Source organism: Microtus oregoni, unplaced genomic scaffold (assembly GCF_018167655.1).
Source record: "Microtus oregoni isolate MIOR12 unplaced genomic scaffold, Mior012 000002F_ref0000024, whole genome shotgun sequence".
NCBI classification, from domain to species: domain Eukaryota; kingdom Metazoa; phylum Chordata; class Mammalia; order Rodentia; family Cricetidae; genus Microtus; species Microtus oregoni.
The window spans coordinates 63406821-63425098 of record NW_024543061.1 but is presented as its reverse complement, the minus strand read 5'-3'; the positions used below and the strand labels follow the sequence as shown (position 1 = coordinate 63425098).

The 18278-nt window shown below is 46.9% G+C and overlaps 1 protein-coding gene across 1 annotated transcript; it reads right to left on the bottom strand.

The window, feature by feature from the left end:
* Positions 1-12366: 12366 nt before the first annotated feature.
* Positions 12367-17936, bottom strand: Nanog (Nanog homeobox). Its single transcript, XM_041645228.1, has 5 exons — positions 17780-17936; positions 15079-15344; positions 13601-13687; positions 12694-12846; positions 12367-12633 (listed from the first exon to the last, which is right to left on the bottom strand). Exons 1-5 carry the CDS (start codon positions 17934-17936, stop codon positions 12367-12369), a joined length of 930 nt encoding a protein of 309 aa, XP_041501162.1.
* Between the last annotated feature and the right edge of the window lie 342 nt (positions 17937-18278).

Here is an 18278-nt window from a genome sequence, read left to right as displayed (position 1 = left end):
CGCCATGTCCACAAGCTTATTTTTTTCCCATGTGTTCATTTTTCCTGGGCTTCAAGCAATCTCTTGAGTCCTGGCTGTGGGGCTGGGAACATAGTGGGGAGTGTCCTGTGTGCACAGCCCCCTAGATTCATCCACCGCTGCTCATAGCAGGTGCGGCAGTATGGTCTTGTGATACCTGCTCTCCTGAGGCAGAGCCGGGGTGAACCCTCCAGACACAGACCACGGGGAAGGATAGCGCTGCTTCCTATACACGGGTTACTGAAGAGGTTCTGTGTTGTTCTTGCCTCTCCCCAACTTTGCTCACAGTGTTTCTTTTCCTGAAGTTCACCCCATGCCTTTACAGAGGTCAGTGTGACCTCACTCTTCCCGGAGAGCCACAGGCAGCCTGTGGTGGATTGCACTCCCGACCAGAGCAGAATTGCTGCCTTTCCCTCTGATTTGCCATTTATTTCCAGCCCCTGGTCATAGCAAACACACCTAATGTACCTGTTTCCATTCCACAGCTTCACGTTAGTGCTGACAGGACTACAGATATTTGATTGGGTTTCTCTGAGTAGCTGCGCCTGCCCTTGGTGTAAGGATTAAAGGACTGTACCACCTCACAGAGGGTTTTTGTTACTACTGGTCTGGAATTCACTATGTCGACTAAGCTGGCCTCAAACCTGGCACACTTGGCTTTGAATGGTTCTCTGGATGAGAGGATGGTGCGCCCCTCCCTTCCTATCAGGAAGCTAGTGGCTAACTGTCTAGCCCCGGTTTTCCTCTTTGTTTCCTTGCAATTCCTGAGCGAGAATAGAGCCTTCCTGCAGGTGCCCCACTGTTTAACCCTTCCAGTTATCCATCACTCCACGACCAGGACCAATGAATCATCATGAGTCGCAAAACCTGCTTAAGACAGGGACTTCAGTAGCCCAGGCTGGCCTGGAATTTGGTAAGTAACTGAGATGATCTTGAATTTTCCTTATCCTTCTAGCCCTGCCTCCCATGGGTAGAGATTCCAGGCATATACCACCATCAGCTCCTATCAGGTCTTTATTATTGACAACATGAATCCAGAGGGTGGTGTTACCCCATATGTAGTTTTTTTTTTTCCTTTTTTTTTTTTTGAGGGTGATAGGAAGGAATTGAACTCCCATCCTCTTACTTTTTTTGTTTTTGTTTTGTTTTTTTTGAGACAGGGTTTCTCTGTGTGGCTTTTGGAGCCTATCCTGCAACCCACTCTGTAGACCAGGCTGGCCTCAAACTCAGAGATCCACCTGCCTCTGCCTCCTGTGTGTGCTGGGATTAAAGGCACGCTCCACCACTGCCAGACTCTTCTTTTACTTTTTTTTTGATACAGGTCTCACTAAATTGCCCATGCTGGCCTTGAACTTTGATCCTGCCCCAGCTTCCTGAGTAGCTGTTATTATCGACTGCTGTTACCAGAAAGGGTTGAATCAGGAGGACTGGGGCAAGTTTGAGACTAGTGTGGGAATGTAGTAGCTTCCAGGCCTCAAAAACAGAAGAAAAGGAGAGAGGAGGGGAAAGGGAGAGAGGAAGGAGCATATACCCCTCTTACTATTCTGCGGCCTCAGCATCGCCATAGTGGGTACCAAACTTAGGACAAGAAAAATCATTTCCAAAATACAGCACAAATCAAGAACAATACCTAGTCGGGCAGTGGTGGCGCACGCCTTTAATCCCAGCACTCAGGAGGCAGAGGCCAGTGAACTCTGTGAGTTTGAGGCCAGCCTGATCTACAGGAAAACCCTCTCGAAGAAAGAAGAAAAAGAGGGACAGTATTGTGAGAAAATGATCTTTTTTTTTGAAGAAGTCATTGACAATGTTGTTTTCCATCAGAGACACCTAATGTCTACCAATTAACTTCAAAAGTGGGGCACTCCTTTAATCTCAGCTCTCAGGGGAGACCAAGGCAGGTGGCTCTCTGTGAGTTCAAGGTCAGCCCAGTCCACAGAGTTAGTTCCAGGACAGGCTCCAAAGCTACAGAGAAACCCTGTCTCAAACAAACAAACAAAGAAAAAAAAAATCAAAAACAACTTTAGAATTCATAAACTAGACATTCATAGAAGTAAAAAATTAGGTAAAATAATATTTTGACAGCTGGGTATTAATGGTGCATGCCTTTAATCCCAGCACTTGGGCGCATGTCTGTGAGTTCGGGTCTACATAGTTCCAGAAGAGCTAGGGCTACATAGAGAGATTGTGTCTTGAAAGCAAAAATACCTTCCTCCTAGTAATGGATGGGGCAGCTTTAACAATAACATATATTTGGAAGAACTCTGGTAGTTGTGGCAGTGCTCGGAGATCAAGGCAAGAGTGTCCGGAGCCCCTGGACTGCACAGGAAGCCGTGTCTCAATACACCAACACATACACACTCCACAGACACGCCCCAACCCACACCAAGACACAAATACGCATCACCAACCCCCCACATTTTACATATACATACCATACATATACATTTTAAGTTTTTACTATTTGACACATTCTCGTGTAGCTCATGCTGGCCTCTGTTGGGGGATATTTAATTACACTGTGAACCCCGAGTTTGCATTCATGTTAATAAAATCAACCTGGGTCAGGAGGCAGCTTTAGCAACTAGTTGACAGAAAGTAACCACAGAGCATCAGAGGGCACCTCGGATGGGTAGAGACTCACTCAGGAAGTAGTCAGGTGGGTTTTGTGGTTTGGTGAAGCGGAAGCATGTGTCTTTCATGGACACTTGCCAGGACAAAGGGTTACCTAGTTGATACTCAGCCCCTGAGCTTGCAGATTTTCACTCCAACCTCTGAATCTCCAATCTTATTCATAATTAGAATTATAGACATTTAGTTAAAGCTACCATACCTATAGCCACAGCTACAGGGCGGGTGCCTGCAGGAGCGGGATTCTCCTAGGTCTGCGGCCTGAGCTGGTGCCTCTAGAGAAGCAGGCTGGTAACTGCTGAGTTGCCATTGCTGGCTGAGATTTCAGGAGATTAAGGCTCCAGCCACTGTTGAAGTTAAAACAAGCTTCAAATTTCCTAGGTAGCCCAGGCTCACAACATCTACAAGGAAACATCTCTGTTATGCCAGATCACAGGGATCCTCCCCACCCGGAAAAGACCACCACGGTTACTGAATCCCGTATGTTAAGAATGGTTAAGAGCAGAGTGTCCAGCCCAGGCCCAGTAGGGTTGTTTTCATAGTAGAGGTTTTGGGGGGAGGACCCTGATTGGCTGACATTTGTCTAGGGGTATCTTAGCAAAAGGGAAATAGTTGAGTCCTGGGCTCAGGGACGTCTGGTGGTCTTATCTAACCTTATGTAGCGGTTGAAATGTCAGGTTCTTCCCTTTAGATACTGGCCCACCCTGGGTGGTATCAGCTTCTGGCTTTTCCTGGAACCCAGCGCTACCAACCAGTAACATGACAGCAGTGTGGCCAACCTGTTCTGGGCCCCACAGTCTGAGGATGAAAAGTTGACCCTATTGCATCCAGGTCCTGGAAGCATCCTGCTCACACTAAACACTGGACCAGCACAGCGACTTTCTACTTTTTCATCGGCTCTGAGCAGACTGAGGGGAACATGTGCACATCATGGGAGCTTCGGGGACTTGGGGTCCAGCAATGTCAAAGGTAACACTGCTTACCTTAACTACATCACCCCGAATTCCAGAGATCCCAGGCCTGTCTCTCACGGTGCTGGTCGGGTCATCTCTACGCTCTCCTAACTCCAGAGATCCCAGGCCTGTCTCTCACGGTGCAGGTCGTCTCTATTCTCTCCTGGAGTTCTTGGGCACCATTGTTTCCTGGTTCTCCCCCAGGTCTAGAATTCTGGTTTTGAAATTAAAGCTAAGCAAAGTCAGTTCATAGAGGGCTGCAGCACAAACATGAGGACCTGAGTTGGGTCCCTCGGTGCCCAAGCGATACCAGGTCCGTAGGGCTTGCCGCCACCGCAGAGAGTGACCGAGGGACGCCAGGGTTGACCCTTTACCTGAACACACATGCATGTGTACACACACGCACGCAACAAACAAACCATAAAAGTGCCTAACAAAAATATTCTGGCTCACTGGGCGGTGGTGGCGCCTGTCTTTAATCCCAGCACTTGGGAGGCAGAGGCAGGCGGATCTCTGAGTTCCAGGATAGCCAGGGCTATTTCACAGAGAAACACTAATGTCGGTGTGGGGGGATGTAAAAAAAAAAATCTGGCTCCAGGATGAATTTTTCACTTTTTTTTTTTTTAGCAGTTCTTTGCTATGATGTTGCATTTCTGCGGCCTCTGCTTCTTCCAGAACAAGCCAGAGCAACGTAGTGAAACTACGTTACTTTTTTTCTTGAAGTTGATTTGGTATTTAGTGAACATATTTTATTGTTATTGTTCATTTGGTTTTGTTTTAAGATATGGTCTCAACAATTTAGCCCTGACTGGCCTGGAACTAGCTGTGTAGATGACGATGGCTTAAGTCTCACAGAGCCCTGCCTGCCTCTGCCTCCCAAACACTCGGAGTGCACTGCCATGCCCAGCTTCTTAAGATTATTTTTAATATGGGGGCTGGAGAGATGGCTCAGTGGTTAAGAGCACTCACTGGCTGCTCTTCCATAGGTCCCGAGTTCAATTCCCAGCAACCACATGATGGCTCACAACCATCTGTAATGAGATCTGGTGCCCTTCTCTGGAGTGTGGGCATACATGGAGGCAGAATGTTGTATACATAATGAATAAATCTTTGAAAAAAAGATTATTTTTAGTAATGATGATGTGCTTATTTCATTTATTTGATGATATATAGTTCTGCAAAGTAGTCTTTTATTGTAATTTTTTTAAAATATTTATTTATTATGCATACAATATTCTGTCTGTGTGTATGTCTGCAGGCCAGAAGAGGGCACCAGACCTCATTACAGATGGTTGTGAGCCACCATGTAGTTGCCGGGAATTGAACTCAGGACCTTTAGAAGAACAGGCAATGTTCTTAACTGCTGAGCCATCTCTCCAGTCCCCTTATTGTAATTTTTTAAAAATATTTTTTATGGTTTATTTAATGTGCATTGGTGTGAAGGTGTCAGATCCCCTGCAACTGGATCTTCACAAACAGTTGTGAGCTGCCGTGTGGGTGCTGGGAATTGAACCCAGATCCTTCGGAAGAGCAGTCAGTGCTCTTAACCACTGAGCCATCTCTCCAGCCCCCTTGTAATTTTTTATTTAGGGGATTATAACATAATTACATAATTTCCCTCCTTCCCTTTGGTCCCTCCAAACCCTCCCATGTTTTCACCTTCTGTTTCCTGTCAAATGCACAGCCAACTGTTACATTTCTGTGTTATACACGCGCACACACACACACACACACACACTCATACAGAAATTTTTTTGTTTCATTTGTTTTTTTGTTTGTTTGTTTGTTTTTCAAGACAGGCTTTCTCTGTGTCAAAAGTTCTCTGTCCCAGCAGTTCTGTCTGCCTCTGCATTTGGAGTGGTGCTCCCAAGTGCAGGTGGATCTCTGTGAGTTCGAGGCCAGCCTGGTCTACAAAGTGAGTTCCAGGACAGTCAGGGCTGCACAGAGTGGTCCTGTCTAGAAAAAAAAAAAAAAAAACAGTGCTTGCTGGTTTTAGGAAAAAAGGGGAAATTCAGCAGCTGAACAGGGCAGTAACAAAGGGGGTTCGCTGTGGTGGTGGGGTTATTACGATTACGTGTATTTGCGCTGAGGAGTAGGGAGGGATGCATGCCACTGCCCATCTGTGGAGCTCAGAGGAAGCTGTGTGGAGCCTCCTCTCTCGACCCCCTGGATCTGAGAGACTGACTCCAGTCACTGGGCAAGCACCTCTGCCCACTGAGACTTCTTGCTGGCCCAGTCTTTGGGGTTTGTTGTCCTGAGACGGGGTCTCAGCATGCAGTCCTGGTTAGTCTGAAACTGACTGTAAAATCAAGTAGGCCTTGGGCTGGAGAGATGGCTCAGAGGTTAAGAGCATTGCCTGCTCTTCCAAAGGTCCTGAGTTCAATTCCCAGCAACCACATGGTGGCTCACAACCATCTGTAATGAGATCTGGTGCCCTCTTCGGGCCTGCAGGCACACACAGACAGAATATTGTATACATAATAAATAAATAAATATTTAAAAAAAAAAATCAAGTAGGCCTTGAACTCCCTGACAATCCTCCCGTCGGCATCTGCTTTCCTAGTGACTACAGAGACCGCTACTGTGCCTGCTCAAAGACTAAGATTAAAGACTGTTCTTCTTCTTCTTCTTCTTCTTCTTCTTCTTCTTCTTCTTCTTCTTCTTCTCAGCTTAAAGCAACAGCAAAAGCCATAAAATATTACAGGAAAATGAGACAAGGGCTCTTCTAATTTGGTACTACTGCGAAGGCAGATGCCCAAAAGACTTGATGCTGTCTTTACTAGCTTTTTGTGGGTAGTTTTCTTTTTAGATTTATTTTCCTTAGCAGTTGTGTGTGTTTGTGTGTGTGCGTATTTGTGTGCCCACGCGCGTGAGCATGTGTGCCTAGCTAGGCCAGAGGCAGGACAGCCCCTGGAGCTGGAGCTGCGAGCAGTTCTCTGTAAAGCCACTTGCCCCGTCACTAGGAACTGGGTCCCTCCAGAGCGGCAGGAGCCACCTGTCCAGCCCCCAAGCAACCTAATTTTAGCTTTAATTAACTGTGTGTAATAAGTTACCTTAAAAACTTGTAAAAGTAAAAAAAAAAAAAAACTTGTAAAAGTCACCCCAAAATTGGGAAAGTATGAATTTAACTTAAGGATAGTCTTCCCTCACCCCCCCCTCCTTTTTTTTTGGGGGGGGGGGTGGGTTCACATCAAGCTGATGTGAGAGGAAGCGAAAACTCATCCATGGGCCAGCCTGTCTTTCCCTACCCTGCTTTTCTTAGAAACTTGCTTTCTCTATTTCTTCTCCCAAAGCGAAGAGTTTATGTCTTAGTGTTTTAAAACTTCAGTCTTCCTGAGTTTTCTAGCTTTGTCATTTCCTTCTGAACCCGAGAGAACGAGCATGCTGAATTGAGTTTTTCTGTACTGGACAGTACAGACTCCAAGCTCAGAAGCAGCACAGGCCTGGTCAGTTACTCCCAACATCTGGCTTCTTAGGGTGAAGGAAAAAAAAAAGGTTCATTTTGCTTTGAATAAACCCTGAGTCTTCAGAAAACCCAGTGGTGGCGGGAGAAAACAGGTCCGGGAGTGAACTACAAAGGGAAGGCATACAGCTGCCAGACGGAGGAGGGGGAGGGGCCAGGCAGGAGAAGACGAGAATTTGTTAAATAAAGAAGTCAGCTGGGGGTCCCACGACAGCTCGGGACTCAAGAATCAGTTGACTGAGGCATTTGAATAGGTCCCTTGGGGAGAGGCTGAAGCAAAGTCGAAGCCAACCGCAGCTGGAGAGGTTTCTCAAACCCTCTCACCTCACAGGCGGTTGGTGTAATCTCGTCGACACTGGAAAAGGTAAAACCAAAGATTCTCACACCAAGGACCGAGAATGTGGATCCATGGTAGAGCCCTGGATTTGATCCTCACAACCCCCTCCCCCGCCCCCCACACAAATGCTAGAATCCGAGGAAAGACTTGAAGTGAAGCGGCCTCTGTACGAGGGTCCTTAGGGCTTATGGCGATTCGGGGGAACCCATCTTCATTGATGCGAATGGTCACAAAAGCTAAACACAAGGACAGAAGATGAAGGATGAAAATTTAGATGTTATTAGGCTGGGCTTTGCAGAAGGATAGCCCTAGCCTTTGTGGATGTGCCCTGCGTGACACGTTGGGGGACTATATATATATATATATATATATATATATATTACATTTATTTTATGTATATGAGTGATCTATGATGCCAGAAGGAGTCAGATCCTATAGATGTATAGATGGTTGTGATTCACCATGCGGTTTGCGGTTGCTGGGGATTGAACTCAGGACCTCTAGGAAGAGCAACCAGCGCTCTTAACCCTGAGTTCCAATATTTCTGGTTACCAAAACAGTCCTCTCCTTAGTTGAGTGGGAGCTATGGAACCTATTCTACTCACAGGGCTGTGGGGCACCCTGGTGAGTGGTCGGGAGAACAGATGTTATGACTGACAAGCAAGGATATTTACTTGTGGTAGTTACTAGATATCTCTTGCTTCTTCCATGTTTTTCTGTGCTGTTTTAGCTAAATCTACTAAGACTGACCAATAATTAGGTCATCTATAATTAATACAATCAGAGTCACATTTCCTTCTTATGTCGCAGAGAAACAATGTTGACACACAGCTACCCCAGGTGGGTGTATCTTTTGTCTTATCAATAAATTCAAATCTTTGCTGGTTATTCTCCTAGCCCACCCTCACCCTTACTCCAAACTCACGTCTGAAACCGGGCATCCCGCCAGTCTCAGTGCCCCTAACACTTGAAGGCCCCCAAGCAGGCGGGGGAGAAGCTCAGGGAAGAGTCTTGGCCTAGTATCAGAAAGCCCCAGATTTAATCCCCAGTTTACACAAAAACAAGAACTGTTGAGACCCTGGTTCCTGTGGCTCTCACTGAAGCTCTCCTGAGTGTGCTGCCAAGCGCTCCCTCATCAGTTCCTGTTTCACAGGAAGAAAACCCACTCTCGTGGATCACTATTAAGTGTTTGTTCTTCCAGAGAACTGGAGTTTGATTCCCGGCAGTCATGTCAGGTGGCTCACAACCACCTGTAACTTCATCTCCAGGGGACCTAAGGCCTCTGGCCTCCTCGGGGCACATACCTGTGATTAAAAAAATAAAACATTCTTGAAACATTCATTTCTTATTCATTGCTCCCCAATTCCTAACTGAGGATGCAACAGGACCAGCTGACCCCCTGCTCCAGTTATGATGCCACTCCAGCCACTGTGTATAACCCTCTCAAACTGTAAACACTCCCCCCCCCCAATTTCCTGGGACTGGAGAAATTTTTCTATTCTTGCAGAAGATCCAGGTTCTGTTCCCAGTACCCAAAACTGTTCCCAACTCTAGATCCAGAGAGTCCAACCCGATCTTCTCACCTCACTGGCACCAGACCTGCAAGGAATGTACATACATTACTATAAGAAAGCAAAACTCATACACATAAAAAAAATCTAAAAATTGCTTGATACCTTTTAGGAAAGGACAGGCTTGTCTGTATCCGCCAGTCTTCGTAAGAATAAAGGTCAAACATGCTGATTTCAAGCCTTAGAGTCTCCTGTCTCCAGTGTTGTCGAGCTATAGCAGAACCCAGTTGAATGCCAACCAGCAACCACCAAGGAAAGAAAAGACAGCATGGTTCTGTAGGAGATGCCTACATTTGGAGAAGCCTAATGGTGCATGCCTATAATCCTAGATGTCCATTTGAAGGATGCCGGGCTGGCATACAATGACAGTTAATTGTATCTCCATGTCTACTGCCACACTAGTTCCAAAAGCCAAGATACAGAAAAAGCCTGTATGTTCATCAACAAATGGATTTAAAGAAAACTGTGGTATGTATACACAATGCAGTACTTTTCTTTTCATGTATATGGGATTTAGCCTGCATGCTTGTTTGTGTACCACATGTCAGTAGACCTCAGAAGGCAGAAAACATGCTGGAACCGAAGTTACAGAAGGTTGTGAGATGCCATGTGGGTGTTGGGAACTGAATCTGAGGCCCATCAGGGAAGCCAGGGCTCTTAACCCTTAAACCATTTCTCCAGTCTGTAGTAGGAGCTGCGGGCCGTGTTCCTGCCGCCCCAGCTCCTGGTCGCCAGGCTAGCTTATGCCCCAAAATAACAACACACAAATTGTATTCTTTTAAACACTGCCTGGCCCATTATTTTCAACCTCTTAACCCATTTCTAATAATCTATGTAGCACCACGAGGTGCGCTTACCAGGAAAGATTCAGCATGTCTGACCTGGTGGCTGGCTGCATTGGCCCTGAGAGGAGCTGCATGACTTCTGAGCTCACTTCCTCTTCCTCCCAGCATTCTGTTCTGTTTACTCCGCCTATCTAAATTCTAACCTATGAGGGCCAAGGCAGTTTCTTTATTTAACCAATGACCTTCCCCCATCATCAGTCTCTACTGTAGTTTTGTTAAGCTATAAATAATGCATTTTTAAGGTATAAAGAAAACAATTCCACCTGTGTGCATGGTGGCATACAGCTTAAATCCCAGCCCTCAGGAGGCAGAGGCAGGCACACCTTTGTGAGTTCAAGACCAGCCTGATCTAGAGTGAGTTCCAGGCCAGGCTCCAAAGCTACAAAGAAACCTTGTCTAGGGGAGAGGTCAGTCACACCCAGACATGGTGGCACATGCTTTTAATACTAGCCTCAAGCAGAAGCGGGGGGGAGGGGGGAGACCTCTGTGGACATGAGAGCAGCCTGGTCTGCATGGTGGATTCGAGGACAACCAGGGCTACCTACATACTGAGAGCCTGCTTCAAAACATAAAAAAAAAAAAAAAAAAAAAAAAAAAAAAATGCTATTCCGTTCATTCCTAGAGAAACGGACAGAATTGAAGCCAAGTGAAATAAGGCAGGCTTATTTTAGACTCTCATGCGTGAAGAGGAATGGGCAATCTGTGTGCACACATCCCTAAGAGATGTGGATGGAAGCTAAAGAGGGCCCTTTGGGGGAAGGGAAGGGCAGGGTGAGGAGTGGGGATGGTGAGGGTGGTGCACAGGACAAGCAAACAAAACCCACTCTTTTGAGGGGGCGTGTTTCGAAACAGGGTTTCTCTGTAGTTTTGGAGCCTGTCCTGGAACTAGCTCTTGTAGACCAGGCTGGCCTCGAACTCAGAGATCCGCCTGCCTCTGCCTCCCGAGTGCTGCAAAATCCACTCTTTTAGCACACACCAGATCACAAATTGCTCTCCAACATTACCCATACTCACAAAAAAACTACAAAGCTGTTCCAGTGTGGCACTTCCTGCCAGGTAGATTTTTGGAGGAACAGTCAGTAGCAGGTTTAATGTTCAGTACTGGGCAAAATTCTACTGGCTAACCATGTGTCTTTTCTGGCTGTTGGCTAGTTTACATCTATTACATCACCTGCATGTCAGTGTGCGCAGGTGAGAGCAAAGGGCAGCTCACAAATTTGTTCTCCCCCCTTACAGCATGTGAGTTCCGGGGATCCAGTGAGGACTGTCAGACTTGGCAAGGCCATTGCCACATTGGGCTGGCCTCCAACTCAGCAGATCCAACCATGAGCACCATGTCGTGATAGGTTTTTTTGCTTGTTTGTTTTAAAGACAAAGCCTGTGCAGTCTGGTTGGTCTTAAACTTTTTTTTTTTTGTTTTTCGAGACAGGGTTTCTCTGTAGTTTTGGAGCCTATCCTGGAACTAGCTCTGTAGACCAGGCTGGTCTCGAACTCCCAGAGATCCGCCTGCCTCTGCCTCCCGAGTGCTGGGATTAAAGGCGTGCGCCACCATCGCCCGGCCTGGTCTTAAACTTTTAATTCTTCCACTCAGCCTCAAGTGTTGGCAACATAGATTTAAGGTCAGCCTGGGCTACATGAGTCCCTGCCTCACAGACCAAAAACCCCACTAGGTGAAAGCAAGACAGAGAGGAACGCACTACAGGTCAAGTTAGTGTTTTATTTTAGACTAGTCAAGCAGGCATTGGTTCATCATGGGACTGTCAAATATGAACATCTTTCTACAGATAGGAACACAGCAGTAAAACAAAGCACACTTGACAGGTAAATCTCCTAATTGCTAATACCAAAGTCTTCCTTCAGCCAAAGCTTTTCTTTTATTGTGTTGAGACATCATCTCTGCGCTGGTCTTGAGCTTACTGTGTATCAGGATAGCCTCAAACTTATGATCCTTTTTGTCTCATCCTCTAGAGCGGCCCTTTGTATCTGAATAAAGCTTTATTCTTTTGCTTCAGATTCTGCGTCCTTAAGACACTCAAAGTTAGTCCAATCTCCTTCAGACTCCAGTTAGACCCACCCCTCAAATCGACACACCGCACACACCAAGACCGAAGCTTCTAAGGAAAAGACAAGCCAGGATTGGGGTGGGTAAGTGTGTGAATGTGAGGGGGAAGGAGACAGGTCAGTGTCCCCGAGTCTTTAGGTTAATCTCCAACACAACACTATAGAACGTTCTATAGCTCTAAGACAATGTATGACGAGAGGCTGCAGGGTACAGCGGTAGATGGTTGCCCAGCATGTTCAAGGACCTAGATTTGCTCTCTGGCACCAAAAGAATAAAAATAAAAATATATAAAAATCTTTGCCTGGTGTGGTGGTGACAGAGAGATCTCCGAGTTTGAGGCCAGTCCCATCTATAGAATAAGTTCCAGGATATCCAGGGCTCTATTCAGAGAAACCCTGTCTCAAGAAACCCCACCAGTTTGAAATCTTTGAAATCCCCGATAGAAGAAATTCAGCCACTGCCCTGACTTGAAACTGGGTTGTCCACTCCTCACACCTCCCCTGGCATATTCATAGAGTAGTTCAGGAGTAGCTCCAAGCCTTGTGGGGTGCTAAAATATGTATGGCCTTCCCCAGGGGCTTCCAAACTCGCCTCCACATCACAGGCAGGGAAGTTTTGCTGGTACTGCATGTAAGGCTGCAGAGAATCCTCCCCAAAGTTGTGGAAGGGAGTGTTCCAAGACGGACTATTCCAAGCTTGAGAACACCAGGACTGATTGGTCCAGGCCTGGTTGCTCCAAGTTGGGTTGGTCCAGGTCTGGCTGCTCCAAGCCTGGCTGCTCCATGTTGGATTGGCCCAAGCCTGGTTGTTCCAAGCCTGTTTGCTCCAAGTTGGGTTGGTCCAGGTCTGGCTATTCCAAGTGTTGGTCCATGTCTGGCTGCCCCACACTGGAAGGCTTCCGGATGTGTTCAGATAGCCCTGGGGATAGCTGGAATTGAGGCTGGGATACTCCACAAATGCAGAACCCTTCTGGAAGAGGTAATTAATTCAATGAGTGAAAAAGGAAATTTAAAGCCATAAGCCAAAGAAATATGAAAAAGATCACCATGGGGGCACATGCTCCAATCCCAGCACTCCTGAGACAGGCAGGAGGATCCCAGACTGCCAGGGCTACGTGAGCCCATCTCAAAAAATAAAAACGATCACTGAAAAGCTTTTCCCACCCGATAAACCTCTCTGCCAATGCAATAATCCAAATCAGACCAAATCAAACCCAATTAGAAACAGCCCAGGTTTAATGGATACTTAGCGGTCCCAGGTGACCTTATAGGCCCTAAGAGAGGAGATGGGGAAGACCGGGAAACCACCTGTTTGTTCTCTGGGTTGCTGTGTAAATACCCTGTGGGAGTGGTCTTGATTAGCTCGGAGGAGGGTTTGGTGGGTTTTCTCAGGGTAGGGGGCTTGGGTGGAGCTTCCATCTAAACACCCCAGGCTCTTTGGGTATATGGATGCCAGGGGCTGGGGTGATACTTCCAACCAAACAATCAGGACTTGAGCGGGAAGAGGGCATGGGAGGGGCAATGGGACTGACGAAAGACAGAGACACAACAGGACCGGGCTGAAAAGGAACAGCAGTGGTTCAAATCCACTAACTACTTTCCCGGGGAACGGGCGTGGGCTCTCAACACCTGCAGGTGGGCGGCCCACAGATGGTGCTGACACCTGCGGTGGAGGGGTGGGGGGGAAGATGGCAAAGAGCAAAGTGTGTAAAACGTCCAGTTACCTGAGCCACGCTGTTGCCAATCTTAGGCCATCGGTTGTTCTGCCATCGCTTACATTTCATTCTTTGGTTTTGGAACCAGGTTTTAACCTGCAGAAAGTGACAGGGCTTTTTAAAACTTAAGACATGCAGACAAGGGGCTGGAGAGACGGCTCAACGGTTAAGAGCATTGCCTGCTCTTCCAAAGGTCCTGAGTTCAATTCCCAGCAACCACATGGTGGCTCACAACCACCTGTAATGAGGCCTGCAGGAAGAATACTGTGTACATAATAAACAAGTAAATAAATATTAAAAAAAAAAAGACATGCAAACAAGAGCACTCCCAGAGGACGGAGGTTCAATTCCCAGCACCCACGTGGTGACTCCAATCCCAGGGGACCTATGCCCTCTTCTGACCTCCAATGAGCACTGTACATACGATACCCAGACATACACACAGGCAAAACACCCGTATACATAGACATGCAGATGAACCCAGCTTCATAAATTCTAAAAATAATATATTTTTTTTTATTAGCACGGAGGGGGACACATGGAGATCAGGGGACAAATTTCAGTTTTTCTTTTCTTTTTCCTTTGGGGTGGGGGAATAGTACTAGGGATTGACCCCAGGGCCTCACATACACTACAGTTATCCACATGAACCCTATTAAGGCACGTGCCACCATCACCTTGCGCTTTTCTATGTTTTTATTGAGGGAGTTTTGCTGAGCTCCAGGTTGGCCTGGCCTCCCGAGCCTTCCTGTCTCCATCTTGGGTGCTGAGAGTTTGGCCGCACACTGCCTTCTCATTCATCTCATTTCAGTCTGTAACTTTACCATTAAAAGGCAGACAGCCAGGCAGTGGTGGCGCTGCTCACCTTTAATCCCAGCACTCGGGAGGCAGAGGCTGGCGGATCTCTGTGAGTTCGAGGTCAACCTGGTCTACAGAGAGAGTGCCAGGACAGCTAGGGCTGTTACACAGAGAAACCCTGTCAGGTTGAACTTCTTCTCTACACTGCTCCAGTTTTAGTATGTGTGCTGATGAAGAGATTACTTCATTTGGTTTTTCTCTTTTAGAATCAGCGGTTCACGGAGCCCCATTTGTTTCTCAAAGTGCCACCGTGCCTGGTTCAAATTAAAATAATAAAATGTTGGCTGTGGTGAGGACTGCTTTAATCTGAGCACCGGGAGGCAGAGGCAGGCCGACCTGTGAGCGGGGCGCCATTTTGGTTAACACATTAAGTTTCAGACCAGTCGGGGCTGCGTTGGGAGACTGTGACCTGGGAGCTGGTGGTGGGTGCAGGGAATGAAGTAGAAGATAAGTAACTGATGGGACTCAAGGGGACAATATATGAACCACGAGTCACACATAACTGTATGGTTTCTAACATGAGAAAGGATAGCCCTCGGTTAGAGAGGCGTCCAGGTGTTAACGCCACCCATCGGCAAATCAGCCTCGTTCTGTTATATTATATTCCGGCGGGAAAGAACCAACCCTACCTGCTTATAGCTAAGGTTCAGAATGGCAGAGAGTTCTTGCATCTGCTGGAGGCTGAGGTACCTTTGCCTCTGAAACCTATCCCTCAGTGCACAGAGCTGGGTGTCAGAGAACACAGTCCGGATCTTCTGCTTCCTGGTGTGGACCTTGTCCTCCTCCTTATTCTCAGTGCCTTCTTCAGACTCAGGAGCAGGGAGCGTTATGGGACTGTTAGGAGCATCAGAGCTGTGCTGAGGCGGTGGGTCCACAGAGAAAGGGCAAGGAGAGCCTGCTAGGAATAAACAGATAATTTGTTAATAAAATGTTTTCAGCCGGGCACCGTGGCGCACACCAGAGGCAGGCTGATCTGAGTTCCAGGCCATATCGGTCTACAAAGCAAGTTCCAGGCCAGATAGGGCTACAGAAAAAAAAAAAAAAAAAAAAACCTGTCTCAAAAAAGAAAAAAACAAAAAAAAAAACAAAAAACAAAAAAAAACCTCCCAGATACTATTTAGGCTTAACATATTTATTGTCAAAGTAGTCATCGTCTGGGCTGGAGAGATGGCTCAGTGGTTAAGAGCATTGCCTGCTCTTCCAAAGGTCCTGAGTTCAATTCCCAGCAACCACATGGTGGCTCACAACCATCTGTAATGAGGTCTGGTGCCCCTTCTGGCCTGCAGGCATACATGGAAGGAATGTTGTATACATAATAAATAAATAAAAAAAAAAAAAAAACAAAGTAGTCATCGTCATAGCCCTAAATCTAAGTAAGAGTAAAGCCTAATTTCTCTCAGTCAGGACTGTGACCTACGTACAGTGTGAGCTTGGCAGTGAGTGGGGAGGTAGCACACACTGGAAGCCTAGCTGCTCCAGAAGCTGATGTAGGCTGAGACCAGCCCCAGTTAAAAAAAACAAATAAAATTCCCAGCACTCCGGAGGCAGAGGCAGGCGGATCTCTGTGAGTTCGAGACCAGCCTGGTCTACAGAGCTAGTTCCAGGACCGACTCCAAAGCTACAGAGAAACCCTGTCTCGAAAAAAACAAATAAAAAAGCCGGGCAGTGGTGGTGCACGCCTTGAATCCCAGCCAGCACTCGGGGGAACTGGAGAGATGGCTCAGTTCCCTGCTGAGATGCCTGCTCTTCCAAAGGTCCTGAGTTCAATTCCCGGCAACCATATGGTGGCTCACAACCACACCTGTAATGAGGTCTGGTGCCCTTTTCTGGTCTGTAGACATACACGCAGAATATTGTATACATAATAAATAAATAAATATTTATTAAAAAAAAAGAAAGAAAAGAGGCCTGTTTCCAGATGGTACTGTGACTGTGGTTCCTTCTGCTGGCACAAAAGCCAGGCTGGTGGTGCGTGCCTTTAATCCTAGCACTTGGAGACAGGTAGATCTCTGCCAGTTTGAGGTCAGCCTGGTCTACAGAGCAAGTGCCAGAACAGGCTCCAAAGCTACCAAAGCAACAGAGAAACCCTACCCCATCCGAAAACAAAAACAGTCAGCCATTTAAATTATCGATACGATAATTATCAATACGAGGGCAAAATTCCAATGAACAAATGACTTTGTTTCTCTTCTTGACCCTCTAGGTCTTTAGCTGGGTTTTGCTTTTGTTTTTTTTAAAACAAAGTCCCCAATTTCCCTCCCCCACTGCTAGGTTTTTAGTTGTGTGCCACAAGGCCAAGCATTTTGTTGTTCTTCTGAGACTCGAAGGGTTGAACCCAGAACCACCACCCAGCTTTGCCCCAGCATTCCCTAGCTATAGCACCCTGGGTGACGTGCTGCTCAGCTGCTCAACCCTGACTCCGCAGTCTAGAAGTGAAGCAAGCCCCTGGCAGTGCTGGAGCATGCACGGGCAGCCTGTTTCTATTGGGCTTCACCGTCTGAGTTGAGGACGACGGACTACCGGTTTCTTCCTCACACAGGCCTTAAAGCAGTACTGGCACTAGGGACATTCACCAAACACTCATCTGGAATTTGCTTGCAAAGGGATATCCCCCACCCCTCCACCGGCTCATCCCCAACCCAGCACTCTGCCACAACAAAATCACCAACCAAATAACAAATATTTAACCCAAAGCTCAGAAAAGAGGTGACAGTGGTCATTGGCCTGGGTGTGTTGTTGTAATAGGGTCTGCATATACTACGCGCGCGTGCGCATACATACACACACACACACACACACACACACACACACACCACACACTGAAGCAGTCCTGGGTGGAATCTGCCCAGACCTTAGCCCCAGCGGCTCAGTAGGAGGAACTGAGGTTTAGTTGGGGTGCTCACAAGTGCAAGGCTGCTAAGAGACACCCACATTCCCTCCCAAGGTTGAGAGAAAAGTCAACCACTTCTTCAGGAAAAAGAAGCCATTTGGATACACTGTAAGCTAATTGTATACTGAAAACCAGGTACTCGTCACTGAGTTGGGGTGTTAGGTCTCCCAGCTGCTGAGAACACCACCCACAACACCTGATGCCCAGCACTGTTAAGATGAGAGAATCACCTTGCTAAATTATTGTAACACATTTGTCTCCAAAGAGCCTAAATAAGAGCCTCGAATTACTGTCACCAGCAACACTCCAAAGAGGGGTGTCCAGAAGGTTGATAATAACATCTGATCATGGACTACAATTCGTAAAGAGGTGATAACCCTTCACCCCGTTTCTTCCTTCTCTTCCCCTCATTAATTCGGTTCTTGGGGGATTGAACTTACCGATCTCTTTTTGGAGTTTCTCAGCAACAGATACTTGAAAGCAATTGTCCTCCTCAGGATCGTGAACTTCAGGCATTGGTGACAAGTCTCCATCATTCACTGCATCTGCTTCGTCATAACAAGGCAGACTGTGGGGACCAGGGGGATCCACCTTCATGTCAGCCAGAAATCAGTAGGGGGAAAAAAGGAAGAAAAAGAAAAAGGAAAAGGAAAAGAATCAAGCACCTTTAAAAAAGGCTTTTAACAAGGCTCAGACTCTAAGGCTCAATGTTGAAGGGGGAAAGATCTTAGAAACAAAAAAAATCAATACTTTCCGAGTAATATTATCAAGAGACCAGAAGGAAGCGAGCCTCAGTCTACCCAGCAAGAAAGCAAGAGATGAGCTCAGCCTCGTAGAAGGCCGACAGTTCAAGGCTCTAAATTTAAAAGGTGGTAGATTCCAGTGTCCTGGCTCACTCCTCCCCCTCAGACCCCTTCCCTCCGCCCACCCCCTCGCCTC

What these genes read in the sequence shown, in the direction of transcription:
- Nanog (XM_041645228.1), bottom strand. Translation starts at nt 17,936, where the DNA reads ATGAAGGTGGATCCCCCTGGTCCCCACAGTCTGCCTTGTTATGACGAA. An exon ending in TGAACCTTAGCTATAAGCAG is followed by an intron (nt 13,688 to 15,078) that starts GTAGGGTTGGTT and finishes CACTTTCTGCAG; the next exon opens with GTTAAAACCTGGTTCCAAAA. An exon ending in ACCCAACTTGGAGCAAACAG is followed by an intron (nt 12,634 to 12,693) that starts GCTTGGAACAAC and finishes TGGAGCAGCCAG; the next exon opens with ACCTGGACCAACCCAACTTG.